General features: G+C 43.8%; 1 protein-coding gene across 7 annotated transcripts in view; it reads left to right on the forward strand.

The window, feature by feature from the left end:
• The first annotated feature begins 337 nt into the window (after positions 1–337).
• The window catches only part of WBP1L (WW domain binding protein 1 like), a 58758-nt gene continuing 42401 nt past the window's right edge, over positions 338–16694 (forward strand). For 2 of the 7 annotated variants that reach the window (XM_072931206.1, XM_072931207.1), the window contains exon 1: positions 338–569. In XM_072931206.1, coding sequence (XP_072787307.1) covers positions 353–569 — 217 coding nt within the window. In that variant the 5' untranslated portion in view covers positions 338–352. Of the gene's footprint in view, positions 570–7379; positions 7494–16694 lie in introns of those variants that run through there. The other 5 variants (XM_030276323.4, XM_030276322.4, XM_030276325.4 and 2 more) reach the window with 5 other exon arrangements.

Raw genomic sequence — 16694 nt, forward strand, 5'->3', positions numbered from 1 at the left:
CGGCTACAGGGAGGCTGTGGCTGTGGAGGAGGATGCCTGTGGAGCCCCTTTTCGGAGTGCCCCGTTGTGCTCATGGGGTTCCATTTGGGTGTGTGTGTTCTGTGTGTCAGTGTGTGTGTCTCTGTCTGTCTGTCTGTGTGTCAGTGTGTGTGTCTGTCTGTGTATCTGTGTCAGTGTGTATGTGTGTGCGCGCACTCCCCGCACCCCTCTCCAGCCAGTTCCGCCACTCACAGCATGGCGGCCCGGGCAGCCCGCAGGATCCCTCCTCGCGGTGCCACACTGGAGATGGCAGCTCCCTGCGCGCAGTCCCCGCCCCTCCCGGTTCTGCCATAAGCGACATCGCTCCGCATCAATGGCAAGCGGAAAGCCGCGCCGGCCGCCCAATAGACGAGTGCCGAGGGCGGGTCCGGGCGCGGGGTGCCCCTGGGCTCCCGTCCCGGGCCGCAGTCGGGCCGGGGAGGCGGGAGCGGGGGGTGGGGGGGATGGCGAGGAGGCTCCGCGCCGCCATGGCCCTGCTGCTGCTCCAGGCCCTGCCCGAGGGGCTGCCCGCCGGCGCGGAGCCCGCCCAGGTAGGGGGAGCCGCTCGGGGGGTCTGGGGTCGCGCCGGGGGGCTGCGTCCCTGGGAAAAGGGGCGGCTGTGAGTGCGGGGAGCTGCGCCGGCCCCTGGGGCAGGGGCTCTGGCCGGGGTGCATGAGGTGCCAGGGGGAAGAGGCTCTTGGGGGGCCGCCTGAGGTTTGGGGAGCCCCGTGACTTGAGTGGAGCTGGAGGAGATGCAGAGCCGTGGCTTGGGGGCTCCTGTGTACCGTGGGCATGGAGAGGTGGGGTAGGGATCCAGGCACGGGTGGCAGTGCCTCTTGCAGGGGCTTTGTGCGGCAGAGTGGCCGCAGGACGACAGAGAGAGGTGTTTGAGTGGACACCAAGGGAAAGGCGGCTGTAGTGAGGGCAGGGGCTGGAGCTGGCAGGTGCGCAGGGGGCTGCGGGTGGAGATGCAGGTGTCTTTTGGAGGTGGTGACAGGGAGCAAGGTGACCTGTGAGGGGACAGGGCTGAAGGAGGTTTGGAGTGAGCTGGAGGGTGGCAGTAGGGCAGAAGATGTGGGTTAGCAGGAAAGTGGGACTTGTGTGGTGCTGCCCAGCACAGGTGAGCTGGTCTTCCCGTGGCAAGAACAGTGGAGAAGGCTCAAACCTGTGGGCAGCGGGAAGGGAGAGCGTGTTACAGCTGGCATGAGGGGAACCAGGCCTTGTCTTTGTAGGATCTGACCACCCGGTTACTACTTTTGTCGTGCTGGGAAGGGTTTTATTGAAGTTGGCTCCCTCTTTTTCGTCTCTTTACTCTGTCTCCTGTATATGCTGCAATATGTACTGTTCACATCTCCAGTGGTGGTCTTGAGTCCAGCAGGATAGACACCTGTAACTTCTCCCACCTTGATGTGTATGGTCAGTGACGCTCAGTGAGGACTGCACTCGGCCAAGCAACCTGTGCATGACTTGGATCTTATGGTTCATGGAGTCATTATGTCATCTTCACCTCGTGGAGAGCATGGATGGAACATGATGACTTCTGGTTTGATATGGTGTATTCTGTATAAAGTACAAATTGCAGTTTGCATTTGTTGAAGGTCAGAGATAGTGAGATGCTGATCTGTGACTGTACGTCACAGGTGTCATGGGGTGCATTGTGCTTAATGTCAGAGGGATGCAGATGGATGTGTCCTTCTGGAATGCATCTACTAAAATACTTCTCAATATTTCTGCAGGAGGAGGTGAGGAATTTGTCTACGATTACAGATGTTATGCCTCTTTTGGATTCCGTTCTTTTTTTCAAGGTGTTGAGAGCACCAGATCTACCTTAAAAGCTGTGTAATTTGCTGTTGGTAGAGCCATCCCAAATCCCCTTCAGCCACACTGAGGCTAAGGCTTGGCTGTTCCTGCCCTAGACATGAGAAATGAGCATGTAACAAAACACGGGATTGTGTTGAACTATGTGTTTTCCACATTGTCTTAACTGCCTTTAATAGATGGGAGTCGTGGTGCTTGCTCCATTTCACCTGCAGGCTGAGGTACATAAACTAAACGTAAACAAGCACATCTCAGAACCGTTTTGCTCTCTGGCTGTTGCAGTACCCAGCTGTGAGCAGTGGTCAGGTGGTAGGATTATCTGTATGGTAGCTGTGAGTCTCTACAACCCTATACATGCTAATAAAAATGTCATACCTGCTTTGAAGGGTGTGCAAGAGGCTCCCTGCCTCAGACAGTTTATACATTAGTCAAACAAATAGAAGTTGAAAAGGAGGAGAGCATGGGAGCAATTGTACATCTGGATTGCATGTGGAATAGTGGCATTTGTGGCTTGTGGATATACTCTCTAGGCAGTGCACCAGAAATAATCCTAAAATAATATGTCTTGAGTGGTACAATACGTGAGAGTGGGGGATAACAGGTGTCTGCCTACGTTTTCTTTAAGAGCACTTGGATAGGGATGCATCTTTTACTCATTTCCTTTCCATAGTCTGTCTATATAAAACTCTCAGAGCTTTTTTTAGATCTTAAATGTATACTCTGTCTGTCAAAAGGCTGGTATTATCTCACTGCACACTAGAAATTGACAGCTGCCCACTCGAAAACCAGCATGGTAATGTAGGATCTCGAGAAATGAGCATGTAACAAAACTTCATCTGCTTTGGTGTTGCCTTAGAGCCTGATTTCATCAGAGTGAGCCAGTGAGTTCACAGAGAAGACCTGCAGCAGGGCAGTGCTGGACTTGGAAGATCTCTGTACCAAAGGTTCCTTGTGTTTCTACCTGAAACCCTGACAGCATTTATCTCTTGTCCTCTCCAGAGTGCTGTTGCCCTTGCTGCCTCTGGTGACTGCTGCCTATTTCCATGTACTTTGCAGATATTTGCTGTGTCCTGATTGCTTCTGCTGTCCAGGAGAGCTTCTTGCTCAGGGTCTGTGCCCCCTTGCCTAGAAGAGCTGTACCACAGACCCCGTGGTCTAAGGCTGGGCTGCAAGAAATGTGTCCTTTAAATAATTCAGGAGGTGGAGCTGTACTGCCTAGCACTGAACAAACATTCAGGAGAACACACTGTGCTCTGCAGGAGTGTCTGATTTTTCAGGTTAAAATAAGTCCAGGCTGCCCAGGATTGTCAAAGACCATTCTTTTAACTAAGGTGGATTGCAGAGAAAATGATGAGCTATTGTCTTCTATCCCAAGTCCAGGTTTATCTACCTCCATGTCTATTCATTGCAGTTTCACTTGTAATCAGAGCACAAAATTTTGTTAACTCGAGTGGAAGCATTTATTAGTAGATTACAGGCAGAAGTATTCCAATTATGTTATAATAAAATCAGGATAAACATCACAGGAAGAAGAAATCTAGCCATGTTCAGTAGCAGCTGTAGAAGTAGAGTCTTAGCAGCACACCTTATCTATGTGCTCCTTCTCAGTTTATGGCAGAAGGAAATAAGAAATTAATATGTTTAAAAATGAACTGGATAAAACTTGTAATGAAAATTTTCAAACATTAATCATTTTTCTATCATAGTTTGTCTCTACAGGGCAGAATAAAGGTTATTTGACCGTCTCAACTATCTGTTTGCTTCCCATGCCTGCAACTTAATTATCACATAGTTTTCTCAACTGTTATTGTCTTTAAAAACAAGAGATTTAAGTGAATGTTAACTATGTGACAAGTCTGTGGAATCTGTCTTTCTCTAATAAGGTGGTTTTGAGCCAAAATCTGGCAGAAGCATGTTCTTCTTAAAAACTGATTTCATCCCAAATTAAAGAATTTGCTTGAAGTACTGTGATTTGAGGCATGATTCATCATATGTGACAAAGAGGACAGATCCTTGCTTTGAGGAGTAACTCAGCATGACTGTCACTGTGGCTAACACCCCTGTAACACAGAGTTTCTGTCCAAGGCTGTGACCACAGCTCTGATTTCACCAATGTGGAGTTACCATGCTTCATCCAAGGCTTTGGCTGGATTCACGCCCTTTCAGAACATCACTTCAGGTAGTCTGTGAACTGAACAGCAAAGTTTCAGTTCTCATGTAACAGGCTCCTCATCTGTAAGTTTAAAACAACATTTTTGATTAAGGTAAAAGTAATTAGTTACAGCTGCACTTCTGTATCTCCTGAAATGCATCAGGTTCTTCAGGAGGAGAGCTGCTTGTGTAACCATAGGATGTATTTTGTCTGCCATATCTTTGTCTGCGACTCTTGGTTTTTTGGCTTGCTAATATCCACAATTTTGGCAGGAGGCAGCAGAGATCAAAGTACGTGATTCACTTGCTTAGAACAGGAACCTCTAAATAACTGCAGGCTGGGTTAAGGACTGCTCTTTCTGTGATGATTATGCCACCATGAACTTGCGTGTCTCATCTGTGTAGCACACCTTCCTGCTGATTAAATTTTGTTTCTGAGTTGCACTCATAATTACACAAAATGCTATAACACTTTCAACTTGCATCTCTGCAGCTGGGCAGCAGATGAAAAGCCTGATCTGAAAATGTCCAGTGAACCCTGGCAGATTTCTTCATAGAAGTCAAGGCATCTCTGTGACTGGGACCTGTCATTGCCTTTCTGAGAATTTCCCTGCCACCCTGCAAATATTAATTAACAAAAATATAGCTAGCACCTGTTTAAGAATTAACTTGGGCGACTGTTAGCAGAGTTGTGGTGTGCCGGAAGGGAACTTGGAAGGTGTCATCTGCCAGAGTTGTTTTGCTATGGTTGGGGATTTTTCCATCCTCCCAGCCTGTTGGGTCAGGTCAGCCACATCTGGCTATTGGGAACATCCACTACTGAGTATCCTGAGCAGTGGCTCTGCTGTTTGAGGTGCTGTTCTGCAGCAGAGATCCTGCCCAAAGTCGTGATCTGCCATTCGTAGGAAGGCAGAGGGTGTTTGGGGATGCGCTTGGTGTTTGGCCACATTTTAACAGCAGTTATTCAGACCTGGCTAAAACACCCACTGAACCCTCATATTCATTCCCAGAAGTGCTGCTCCTCTAAGCATCTTCAACAGCTGCTTTTCTGCTGGCAAAAATGAAAACTCTGCTCTTTTATATGGCTCTGTCAGCCTGTATTAACTTGGTGTTATGTTGATGTTCACCTTTGTCTTTCTGTGGTATTAGAAGGGCACTAATGTTGATAATAGTTTGTGTTTCTTTATGATCCTACATATGGCCATCCTCTGAGGTAATGGGCAATATATTTTGTAAATGCAAACTTCCCACCTTTTCTTTTTGCCTTTTTTTCCCCTTTTAAGTCACATTGGGAGGATTGGCAGGATGGAACAGACTTTTGCTTGTGGCAAATAGCTATCATTGGGCTAATGATCCTGTGGCCTACTTCTCCACAGAGTGCTGTCACTGATGTGCCCTGTGGTTGTGCCTATGCAAAGGTCTCCTTGTCAGGCATGTCCAGCAGTTTCAGTAATGCTGAGCTGCATGTGGCCTTTTGTTCTGTCTCCTGACAACATGTACTTGGTACCAGGTTTGGGGATATTCCTCTGATCCAAGCTGCCCTGCTTTACAGAGTAAGAATTTGCCCTTTCTGGTTATCTGCATAGGAATCCACGGAGCTTATTAATGCATATAACCAATGACTTTATGTCTCTTATGCAGTCTTTTCTTGAATTTGTTTCAGAATGAAACAAATGAATCCAAGACAAGCAGGCAAGCTGTGCTGCTGTTTTTGCAGTGTGCAGGAAAGGACTCAGCACGTCAGAGATCTTAAAAGCTGTCTCTGAGGCAGGGCTGGTGACAGTCCTGGATGGGCCATTAGTCATGGCAAGGCAAAGATGGTCATTGCATGTTGCAGGACAGCCTGATTATGCCAGGTTTTGGTTTGTGTTCTGAGTCAGAAGGAAAAGAGCTCAGGGTGAGGGATGGTATTCTTGTACGAATTCATTGAGAGATGCTGACAGGGAAGTTGGATCCCTCATTCCCCCTTGCTGTCATGTGTGATTGGAAAGCCCTGAGCTAAGAGGAGATGTTTTGGGATGCCAACACCTGGGTGCTGTGGCAGTGGAGTTGTGACAGGTGATTGTTTGGCTGGCCTGTGAAGAGTGCACGTAACAAACGTGCCTGAAATAACAGCTGGCTGGAGAGGACAGGCTTGCCAAGCAGGAACTGCATGCCCCTGCCTTGCTTATTAAAAGAAGTGTGTTGGTGTGGCAGTCACAAAAGAAGTTTTTTCCATTATTTCAGCAGTAGATACTGTTTGACTGCAGAGGAAGGCTCAAGGTGCTGCAGAAACCTGCTGTTTATCTGCTTGGACAAGGAAAAGCTTGATTCTTCTCTAATGATGTGATTAGCAGTGGGATCACCACCTCCAGTATTATTTTTAGATGATAGCTGTGGTCTGTGCAATTGCTTTTGGAACAGCAACAGAGCAGTTCGCATGCAGGGGTTTGCTAGGTGCAAAGTGAGGTAGGTGATGGTGGCAGACTGATGCAGCAGGACAACCCATTTAATGCCAATGCAGCCAATGCTCCCTGGCATGCTCTGCCCTGAACAACACCTGCAAATAGGAGGGAGAGACTGTATTTTGTGTGAAGGCACCTTGTGGTGCTGCTTGTTTGCAGGCCTTCTCTGCTGAGCCAGTATCCACCTACCTGGCATTGCCCGACGCCAGTCCAAACTGGTCAGAGAAAAAAAGAACATGAGAACTGGGTTGTGTAGGAGATTCAGATGCAGTTTTCTGACAGTTCCTTCTTCCCAAGCACTTTTATACTGGCATATTGTAAACCAAATCCAAACACTGACAGTGCACAGGAAGCTTATGAGGAAGTGACTGAGAGGAAATCCCCAGTGTGGATTCCACGGGGACAGAGCTTTGGCCAGCAGCATTTTAAGTGGCATCTTGCTGACAATGGGTTGCAGAGGTGTAGGTGGGTATGGCAAGCAGCTACCAGGACTGACAAGTTGCAGGGTGCTAGGTTTAGGGAATAAGAGACAACAGGGACCTTTCCTTTTTTCATAGCGGATCAAGACCATGCATTCCTGACTGCAGGCTTTAGGACTAGCAGAGGAAAGAGTGAAACTCAAGAAAGGAAAGATCTGTTAGCAATGAAGAAGATTCTCCCTTCTTTCCTCTTTTAATCTCCATTACTATGAGGTGGAAGTTTGTTACTTCTAATTGTGATGTGTTTTTATTTCATCACTAGTTTTGGTGTGTGCAAGGCAGTAATAAAAATTTCAGAGGCAACTTGAGCGGAGGTCCATGGGGTTTGGTTTTTTGGGTTTGGGTTTTTTTTTTGTGTTTTGGTTTGGGGTTTTTTTTGTTTGTTTTGTTGCTTCTGGGGATTTATTTTTGAGATCTGGGAGGGAACATGGGAAAAACAGAAACTAACCCTCTCTTGGCTCTACTTCAGGTTGAGGGAGCTTGTCAAGATATTGACCTTTGTTAAATGTCCTGGAGAAGGGAGAGAGTGACTTGAGCGGGAAAATGGATTTTATTAATGAAAGAAGATAGTTCACAGAAGAAGGTGAGCTTTATGTAGTTATCAGTGTCATCTCCCCATCCATTTTGAAGCTACTGACCAACTTGAATGAAATTCGATAAGAAGATACCTCAAAAATGTGTAAAATTTCAACAGAATTCCTAAAAACAGGTAGGCATAGAGACACCTCAGAAAACCAAACAGGAAATCACTGAGCGAGAAGCTACACTAGTGAGCTTATTAGCACCGAGAAATTTTGGAGTTGTGTTGACTGACTTGATACATGCCCTGCCTCTTACCAGAGCCTCCATTGGAGCTCACAGTTTGTGAGCCTGCAATGGCAGTCAGCCTTGTGGAAAACATTTATGGGAGGTCAGCTCCAGTGCTTACAGAGCTACTTTTATTTTTCATTTTGTCTCCCGCTGGCTAAAGAGCAAATTGAAAGTGAAAAGGTTGATAAGCAATGAAGAGTGTGTTTTGCCAGGAATCTCACCAGCCATCCTGAGTTTTCCCTGTGTGAAAGGTGTCAAGTGTTCCTTTGGAAGTAGGGAATACACTTGACATTCTCCTGCAGACAGTGCAAAGGCTTTTTAGTGAGCAGAAGTGATTCACTCTTTTCTCTCGTGTCCAGCATGCAGATATGACCAGCAGGTCAAGTACTGTTGTCCACAAGAGACGTTTTATTATAACTTATTGTGGAATCAGAGCTGATAGTTAAGAAAGTCTCAGATACTGCTTCCAGTCAAACAATGGTGTAATGGTGGTAGCCACACCAGAAGCCTGATACAGAAGGAATGCAAAATACGCAGAAGTCATCTTCCTTGCTAAGTTTTGTATTCCTTACTCTGTGTAATAAGCTTTTTAATTGTTTACACTGTATCAGGAGTCACTTGTTTGTTTTAAAAACCTCTTTCTCTGTTTGGGATCCTCTTTAAATCCCAGGTGGTGGATGACTGCCAGCAGGAACCCACAGGAACTACATGTCTTCTGTCTCCAGCAGAAGATCAGGCCATTTTGTTGCATAAATTATCCCCTGTGACAGCCATCCCACTGGTGGTGGGCAGAAAATCTGTCCCACAGAGTTAGCAATTGGTAAAAGCACCTTTTAGAGCTGAGCTAAACAAGAATTGGGAATAACTGGTGTGGAATGAAAGGGTTACGTGGGGGCTGAGATTAGAATGAGCCAGGAGGTAAGGGAAGGGCTGGAGGAGGTGGTGGACATAGTACAGTGGTGTAAACACTGAACAAAACCTTTAAAGAAGGCGGTCTTCAAGGCCAAATACTGGATTGATTCACATCCTGTGTGTCAATTGTAACTGTAAAATTACCAAATTTGCCTCACTTATGGGGGAAGGAAAGAAGTTTCTTCAAATATGATCTGAAATACCTTTACTCTGCTTGGAATGCATGTAACTACCTGAATACGTGTGAAAGTCATGACTCAGGTCAGAGTCTTCTGTGATGAATTCCTCCTTTTTTTATTGGTTGCCTCATTTGTTGTTTGCAGACTGCTCTTCAAACAGTGAATGCTTAAGAGGAGGAGGAGGATTATGCCTGTGTTGAGTTGTCTTCAAATTACCTTGTAGTTTTTGACTTCTGTCTTTTTAGAAGATGCAAACTTCACAAACAGCTTGCATTTGACTCTCCAAGCCGCTGTGATCTGTAGCTTAGATAAAACAGGCTTGCAGACATCTGTCATTGCTGATTGTCTCCATTTACTGACACTTAGCACTTGGACACCAACAGAGCCTATCTTGAATCGCTGTGTCGAAAATAAAAGCTCTTATTTTCCTCTACATTTTTTCCTAGCTGTATTGTTTGGTTTTTTTTTGTCTCATTGTTTTGCTCATTTTTCCTACTCATCTCACTAGGAATTTTTGCATCTCACATGCTTGGTTATTAATATCACTCTCATGTTTATGCCTCATTTTTTTTTTTACTGAGTTTCTTGCTTTTCTGCTCTCTTTATCTCTACTTGCCAGAGTCTGTGATCATACTAGAACAGTGGTTAGGTTGTCAAAACAAGAGTTAGGAGATTTTTCTCCTCAGACCTATTTTGTGTTCTTAGGCCCATCATTTGACTCCAAAGTCCAAGGATCATCCTGCCAAAGATGAATTCAGAAGGTCTGAAGCAATCATTTTCTGTTCTAAAACCTGCAGTCTGCTTTCTTTAGATGGACTAGATGGAGAAGCAGTCCTCCCTTATTTTCACCACAATATATATGTATTGAGAAGCACTGTGCCAGGAAAACTTTAGTTTAAGGGACAGAGAAATCTGTTGTTGACTTATCTCACCTTTGCTGGAACGTAACTTCAGGCTTGTGTGAAATGTAAGGGCTTGCTGTATTCTTGGTGTGGATGAGGCTCAGACTAATCTCCTTTTTTCACAGCCTTTAACAGAGCAGATAAACTTTGGGGAACACAAAGTGTGACAGTGATGGTTTCTTGTCTGTGTTATGTTATCTAACAGTATATAACCAAAACTCTTCTTGCTGTAATCCTACTCTAAAAGACTTTAGAAGTGCAACCAAAGGATTAAGTACATTCATTGTGTTGAATAAAACAGGACTAAATCTGCATATGCAAGGGAGTGAACAGTTTGACTTTGGCTGGAAAATGTAGAGCTCTTCAGGAGAGGAAAGCAACACTGGACGAGATGTTTACAGTGACCTGGCTGGGTGGTGTGGGCCATCTTAATCTTTTGGAACCAAACAAATGAAGGGTATATTTGTGTCTACAAAACCATGTACCTTGTGTGAGTGTTATCTGTAGGCTGGCTGAGTGCTGCTGTTGATGTAGCCTTTAGCATTACACAGAAAATGTTAATTTTACAGTTCTGGAAACCTTAAGTTCTAGTGACACTTCACAAGCTGGGACAGACTCTGAAATGAATGACCCTAGATTTTGTTTATTTGTATTCTTTTGCTGAGAGCTCTTACTAGCAGGGCTCTTCTCTCGCACAGGCACTGCCTGCCCACAGTCCTTCTGAAGGCACTTTCCTTCAGGACAGGGTGTAAGGTAAAACTTGTTTATGATTTTAACTAGTGTCTGTAATTAAAGAAATGGTCTTTAACCATACTTCTTTTATCTGGTTCAACCTAATAATCCCTTTGGTTACAAGTCTTGCACTGCTTCTGTGTTGGTCAGCTTGCATGTGCTTGTCATGAGGGCTCTTGAGGGTGAAGTGCCTTGCTAGTTTCCTTAACCCAAAAGATAGCGTAACAATGGGGAAAAAGTAGAAAATTTTGGGTGTTTAGCTGTTGTTGTTTGTTTTGGGATTTTTAAGGTGAATTTATAAATATTATGAAAAATATTTTTAAACGCCCCAATGTACTCCCTTTGATGAAGAAGTAGTTTTGCAAGAACTCTTCAGTTGTAAGCCTGGCTTACCACATGATATTAAGAAAGTAATTTCATGTTTCGTATCTACAATGGGGACATTAAAATGCCAAATGTATTTTTTGTATCAAAATACTAGGGGATTGTGTGGTACTGACTGTATAAATACTGTGTAATTTTCCTCTTCAGCTGGATGTCTGGCTAAAAGTCCTCAGGTCTAAATTATTAATTGTTAACTAAGAAACCCTTGCTTTTCTTCTGCAAGGTTTTGGTCCAAAGGTTTTTAATGCCCTCAAGTACTGTGGTCAAACTTTACCTAATTGTCAAGATACAGTTTTATTGTTCTTGGCTTCTTCTGTACTTGAGTGGAGACTGTTCTTCTATTTATCTGGAAAGCATTACTGTAAATAATCAACATGTGAAGACACATGAGGATTGAGCTTTAGTGCCCCTCACGAATTGCATGTACTCTGTTTGTGCATGGAAAACAATTCATTCAAGTGAAAGCTTTTCCTTCTTTGCAGCTGACTTAATTGGTTCTATAGAGAAGTCAAAACATGGGATTTCTTGTATCTTATTTCCCCTTGGAGACAACAGCACACAGAGATGGAGATTTGGAACCAAAGCAGCAGGTTCAGCGAGCAGAGCAGTGGGAGAAGCTCAAGCTGGCTGAAATGCAAATGCAGAATCTGAAAAGGGAATGCAGAACCCAAACTGGCAGCACAAACTGTTTTTACAGCTGCATTTTGACTTCTGGATGCTTAGCACAGGATAGTCTCTTTTCTAGGCTTTTGAACTGCATACCAAAATCTTCAGATGGCCATGAACCATGAGAGCATACCTTGGGAGTGAAAGGGAGAGGGAGCCTGGAGCAGGTTGCAAGCAGATCCTGATCCTTGTGAGATGCTCTTGGGCTGGACAGGCAGAGGAATGACTTCCAATTGCCCATGAGATGTCCTGGAGGTCATCACAAAAACTTGCCTTGCTTTCTTTGGCACCAAGAATTCGACTGCCCAGCTGCTGGGAAGGCTCAGACATCTGTGTTAAGTTCTTCACAGGATGAGGTACCCAACCTTTCTGCAAAGAGTAGAATCATCTGATGGGTCTAAGTGGGACATTTTATATGTGCACACTGAAATGACATCCTTAATTCCAAATGAGTGTATGTCTTGCACTCTTGCTATTTTACATTTCACCTTTCATTTAGTGATGAAATGAGCATTCTAGTTTAACTTGCTAGTTCTTCAGTGCTAACCTGTCTTCTCCCCAAGTGCATGGGCTTTCCATGGAGCAGAAGTCTTCCAGATAATCCTTGTCTTCCACCAAGAGGGAGCAGACTGTTTCTGCATAGGTGGTAAATGTTCGTTTTTGCATTTGTTGCTCTCATTTAAGTGAGAGCTTGTTCCGTTTGTGTCAATAACAACTTTGATCCTCTTATATAAAGGGAACACTGGGTGTCCTGCAGAAACAACCTCTTTAAAGTGCCTTGCAATTTTATGCTTCTACATCATGGTTAACAAAAGTTCATAAATCCATACTGGAATGGAGACCAAGTACAGTTCTCTATACTGTGTTCTGCAGCACACATGATTTATTCTCAGCTTGACCTTATGATTGACCTCATGTGGACTTGTGCCCATGTAAGTAGCAGCTAAAATCAGTGGTCTGAGCACTAATCTGCAAGTTGCAGACAGTAGGTTATTTAGTGAGAATGCTCCACAAGTCTCTTACTGCAGCATTTTCATTCAAAAAGGTCACTTCTATGAGTTCGTGCACAGCTGAATTTAATGTTCTTTCTCAGCAAGGCAGGCCACACTGGAGAGTGCATAATTATAATAAATACAACTTTGTTCTCAGCTGAAAAATCCATCTGAAATAAATTTTTCCAGCCCTTCCAAGAAATGCTTTTAGTAAGATAAATAAAAGCAATTCTTGCCGATTTCACATTCATTCAGCAGGAATGTTGGTGGGTGTAGGGTGCCTCCACTTAAGTCACTCATCACAGTGCCTTCTGGGCTCAGTCATATTCAATAGCTGGCTAAGGATAGCACTTGCAAATTGGGTTTCTCACAAACCAATTAAACCCAAGTTCATTATTTCTTACTTGGTTTGAATCCTGGTTATTATTTTGAGTAAAATTGTTCTTAGCAACAAGTACAGAGAGTTCAGTTACACTCTCAACTCAGACAAACTTTCAACAATGCTTTGATAGGTGCATCTGTTTTTTGGGATATGCGTGTATTTATACAAGCTTTTGTGGCTTATATTCTGGTTGGCACTTCTGTGTAGTCAAAGAAGATTTGTTTTCTTCTGTGTTCTGTTTCGCAACAGTGGAAATACTGAAAAAGTCTCAGCCTAAATATGGAAGGAAAACTAGGAGTTGTTCTTTTCCTCCAAAACTTCTAAGCAAGTACTTTAAAAAAATCCCTCTTTGCTTTCATCTTTCAAGAGACTGAGCAGTGTGAAATGTCCTATCTTCGCTTTCTTTCATTTTTTTGTCTAGGTATAGCAAAGAGGCTCTGCTAGTTGATTGGGATACTGCTACTGGTGGAAGCTGAATTTTCGCACAGTTCTCCTGGGTTCATGTGCAGGTCTGGTTACCTTTGAGATTTCAGAGGGGCTCTGCAGGGTGGTCCTTAAATATCTTTCTGCTTTTCTTGCAGAGACTCCAAATAAGCAGTTTCCATGCTCCTCCACTCAAAGCTACCACAGCTTTTGGTTTAGCAACTACCTGGTTCCCATTGTTCCCATTGTTCCTCTGTTGTAAAGTTGGTTGTTGCTGCAAGGTCAGTCTTCTGCTGGGATCTATGAGACTGCAAGGGGGAAAAGACTCACATGGCAGTCTTAGTTGTAAATGAAAAGTAACACAGTCATTCTGCTCTTTACCCTGAATTTGGACAGCCATGTGCTGTACTGCTTGGCATGAAGAACTTACTGCATGTAAGCTGTCTTGTCCTGTTTTCTTTTCACTTCGGAGAGAGGGAAGCATAGAGGCCTTTCTAAAGGAAAGAGGAGCCTGATACCTAGGAAAGAAGAGACTGTTGAGTGTGAAGGGAGAAAGCAGAGGGAGGTGACTGAAATCTGAGTGCTCTGACTTCATTTAATGCAAGTGATAATCCTGGATCTGAGGATGTGGGGTGGAAACTCGAATTTACTTTCATTCACCTTCTGTGTGCCAAATTAGATAGTCATCTCTCAATGACTTGGTATCTCTTCAAGCCCCAGAGGTTTCCATTGACACCAGAGAATGATCAAAGGGGAAATATGCTCTCTCTTGCTAGACTGGACTTGTGCCTTTTGGTCACATTCATTTAATACCGATTGAGAGCAGATTTAATTAGCACTTAGATCATGATGGTCTGCCTTTTTTTCTCAAGGTATTATTTTCTCTCCTTGCTTATCTACTTTATTCCACTGCCTTCTTTTTCCTGATGCAAGTCTTTGTGTTGTCTGTTTTATCTGTTGAAGCCATCAGGACTAGAATAGATGGTACTTGCTAATGAAGCTTGCTTGGCAGTGAGAAGGCATGGGAAGCTCACTTAAACTAATTGTTTTAGGATCTCTCCAGGCAGCCTGACCCTATGCACAGACATGGTTTATTTTAGAAAGATTGTCTTAGCTTAGAAAAATCAGCTCTTGTTCAAAGATGAAAACACACATTGATCAAAACCTGAATTTCATGTGGACTGTGTAAACATGTAATTTGGGTTAGATCTGGACATTGAGAAATATGCGACACTGTTGTCCAGGAAGTTCCAGTGCAAGAAATGTGGGGAACTTCAGAATGTCACATTAGTTGTCTCCTTGGGGAAGTGCCTCAGAAATCCTGACCTCTGCATTTCTGCCATGTGTGTGACGCTGGTGGAGATGATCACTTGAGCAGTTGCAACATTCTTGTATACGTGAGTTTGAATGACATTATGAACTGTGGAAAGAATAAGGCTGTGCTTCCCAAATCGCTCCCCAGAGACTCTCCCCCTGGCTCTGCACATGAGCATTTACTTCCTTGTCAAAGCACTATCTGCTTCCATCAATGCCATGTTTCCTATGGTCAAATCACAGAAACCTTTTTCTAGGAGTCTATGCACTTGAATTTCTAGGGATGATGGCTATGGTGCTCTTGGACACCTCTACTCTTTGCCAAACCATCATCCAGTGTGTAAGGTTTTGGGCTGACATAGCCTGTTCCTGTCCCCATCCGCTAAAGGTTTCCTGTTGAAGATGTTAGTTTTACTCTTCTCTTTATAAGCCCTGGCAAAAGTTGTTATTTAAATGTTGCTCAATATTTTCAACATGATTTTGGGATGACTGCTAATTCCTTCAATGCAGTGTTTTGTTTCAGTATTTCTAATCCCATTTTCTATGACTAAGTTCAGTTTCGTGATTTCCCCACAAAGGATTAGGGTTTACTGCTGTAGGTACGTCATCCTGCCTTTGAAGCTGCTTGCTCATGCTTTCCTTGGCAAGCTCTGGCAGATGTGCTTGGGAACAACAGAGATGGTATCTTTTTGAAACTGTGAAAGGGTTAATGGGAAGCATGTTTATGAAATCGGGTTGCTCACCCTTACAAGCTTTTACTGTGATCTTTTTGAATGCTTTTGGAAGATTTATCGCCCGCTTTTGTAATTTATATTACTTTTTTTTTTTCTTGAAGCTGTTAATGCTATGTGTGATACTGTGAAAATTACCTATGATAAGTACCTTTTCTGAGCAAGTCTTTAATTGCACACCTCTTGGATGCCAGCTGGAGAATGTGACTCTCTTCACGTGGATGGCCTGACAGTTTTGGCTGGTATTTTTGGGCTAGCTGAAGGAGTGTAGAGCAGCTGAAGTACATCTGTACTTCCAAAGCAAACCCAAGCAAAGGACTTTCATCCCCCGGCAGACAGATCACTGTTAGTACAGATGCTTCTTCTCAAGAGCCTTTTTGTAGGATTGGTCACACTTTTGGGTGAGTTTGCATATGTGATGGGGAGAGTGACTGATGGCTGTTCATGGGAGTATTATTTTTCATCAGGGAGATTAAAAATACTGCTATTGATTAGGAGATGGCTTTGGAGATTCTCTAGTGAAATGGAGCACCTGCACATATGCAGTAGTTTTTGGAAAATATTAAACAGCATGTACCCTCTGCTGGGAATTGTTAATTGTGCTTTTGGCTCTATCTTGCTTGCACATTGTGAAATTTTTACAACCAAAGAAAATATCAGCGAATGGTTCTCTTCAAGATTAAGCTGATAGCTGCCTTCAGCTGATGCCTCTGAAACCAGCTGAGGAGCATGTGCTTGCCTCATTGGGATCTACACCTACCTGCACTGCCATAGCACCAGGATATTGATGCAAAGCTTCTGGATTGCAAAGAGCCTGGACAATTCTGGTAGGGTAGATGCTGTGATGTCAGGCTCTGCAGATGTACATGATGCAGTTGAACAGAATGTGAAAACCTTAGTTCCTAGCAAGTTGTCTCAAAGTGGATCTATTTGTGCATTTTCATACAAAATGTGTCTTCATTTTTAGTAGATTTCTAAAGCTGTGACAGAGACTATTGGGAGATGCTGTGTTTACCCCTGTCTAGTAGTGAATGCTGAGCTTTGCAAGTACTGGCTTTTGGTACAAATTCATATGTTGTGTACTTGTAATACCAGGATCTCCTAGAAACCCATAGGAATCAAGTGACTGTTACTTGTATTTTCTTGCTTGTTAAAATTGCACAAATAGTGACTCTTACTCCTGAAGATTTCTTCCCAAGGAAGTATCATCTCCTGGGATTTAAGTATTAGCTGATGCAAATCGCTGTGATCACAGTTAAAGAACTACTGAGTGTCACATCATTAGGTCACCAGTTCAAATCTAGTCCAAAGAGGTAATGGGCATTTTTATATCCCTAATGCCTTTCATCAGGATTTA

The sequence above is a fragment of the Taeniopygia guttata genome, chromosome 6 (genome assembly GCF_048771995.1).
Source record: "Taeniopygia guttata chromosome 6, bTaeGut7.mat, whole genome shotgun sequence".
Classification (NCBI taxonomy): Eukaryota; Metazoa; Chordata; class Aves; order Passeriformes; family Estrildidae; genus Taeniopygia; species Taeniopygia guttata.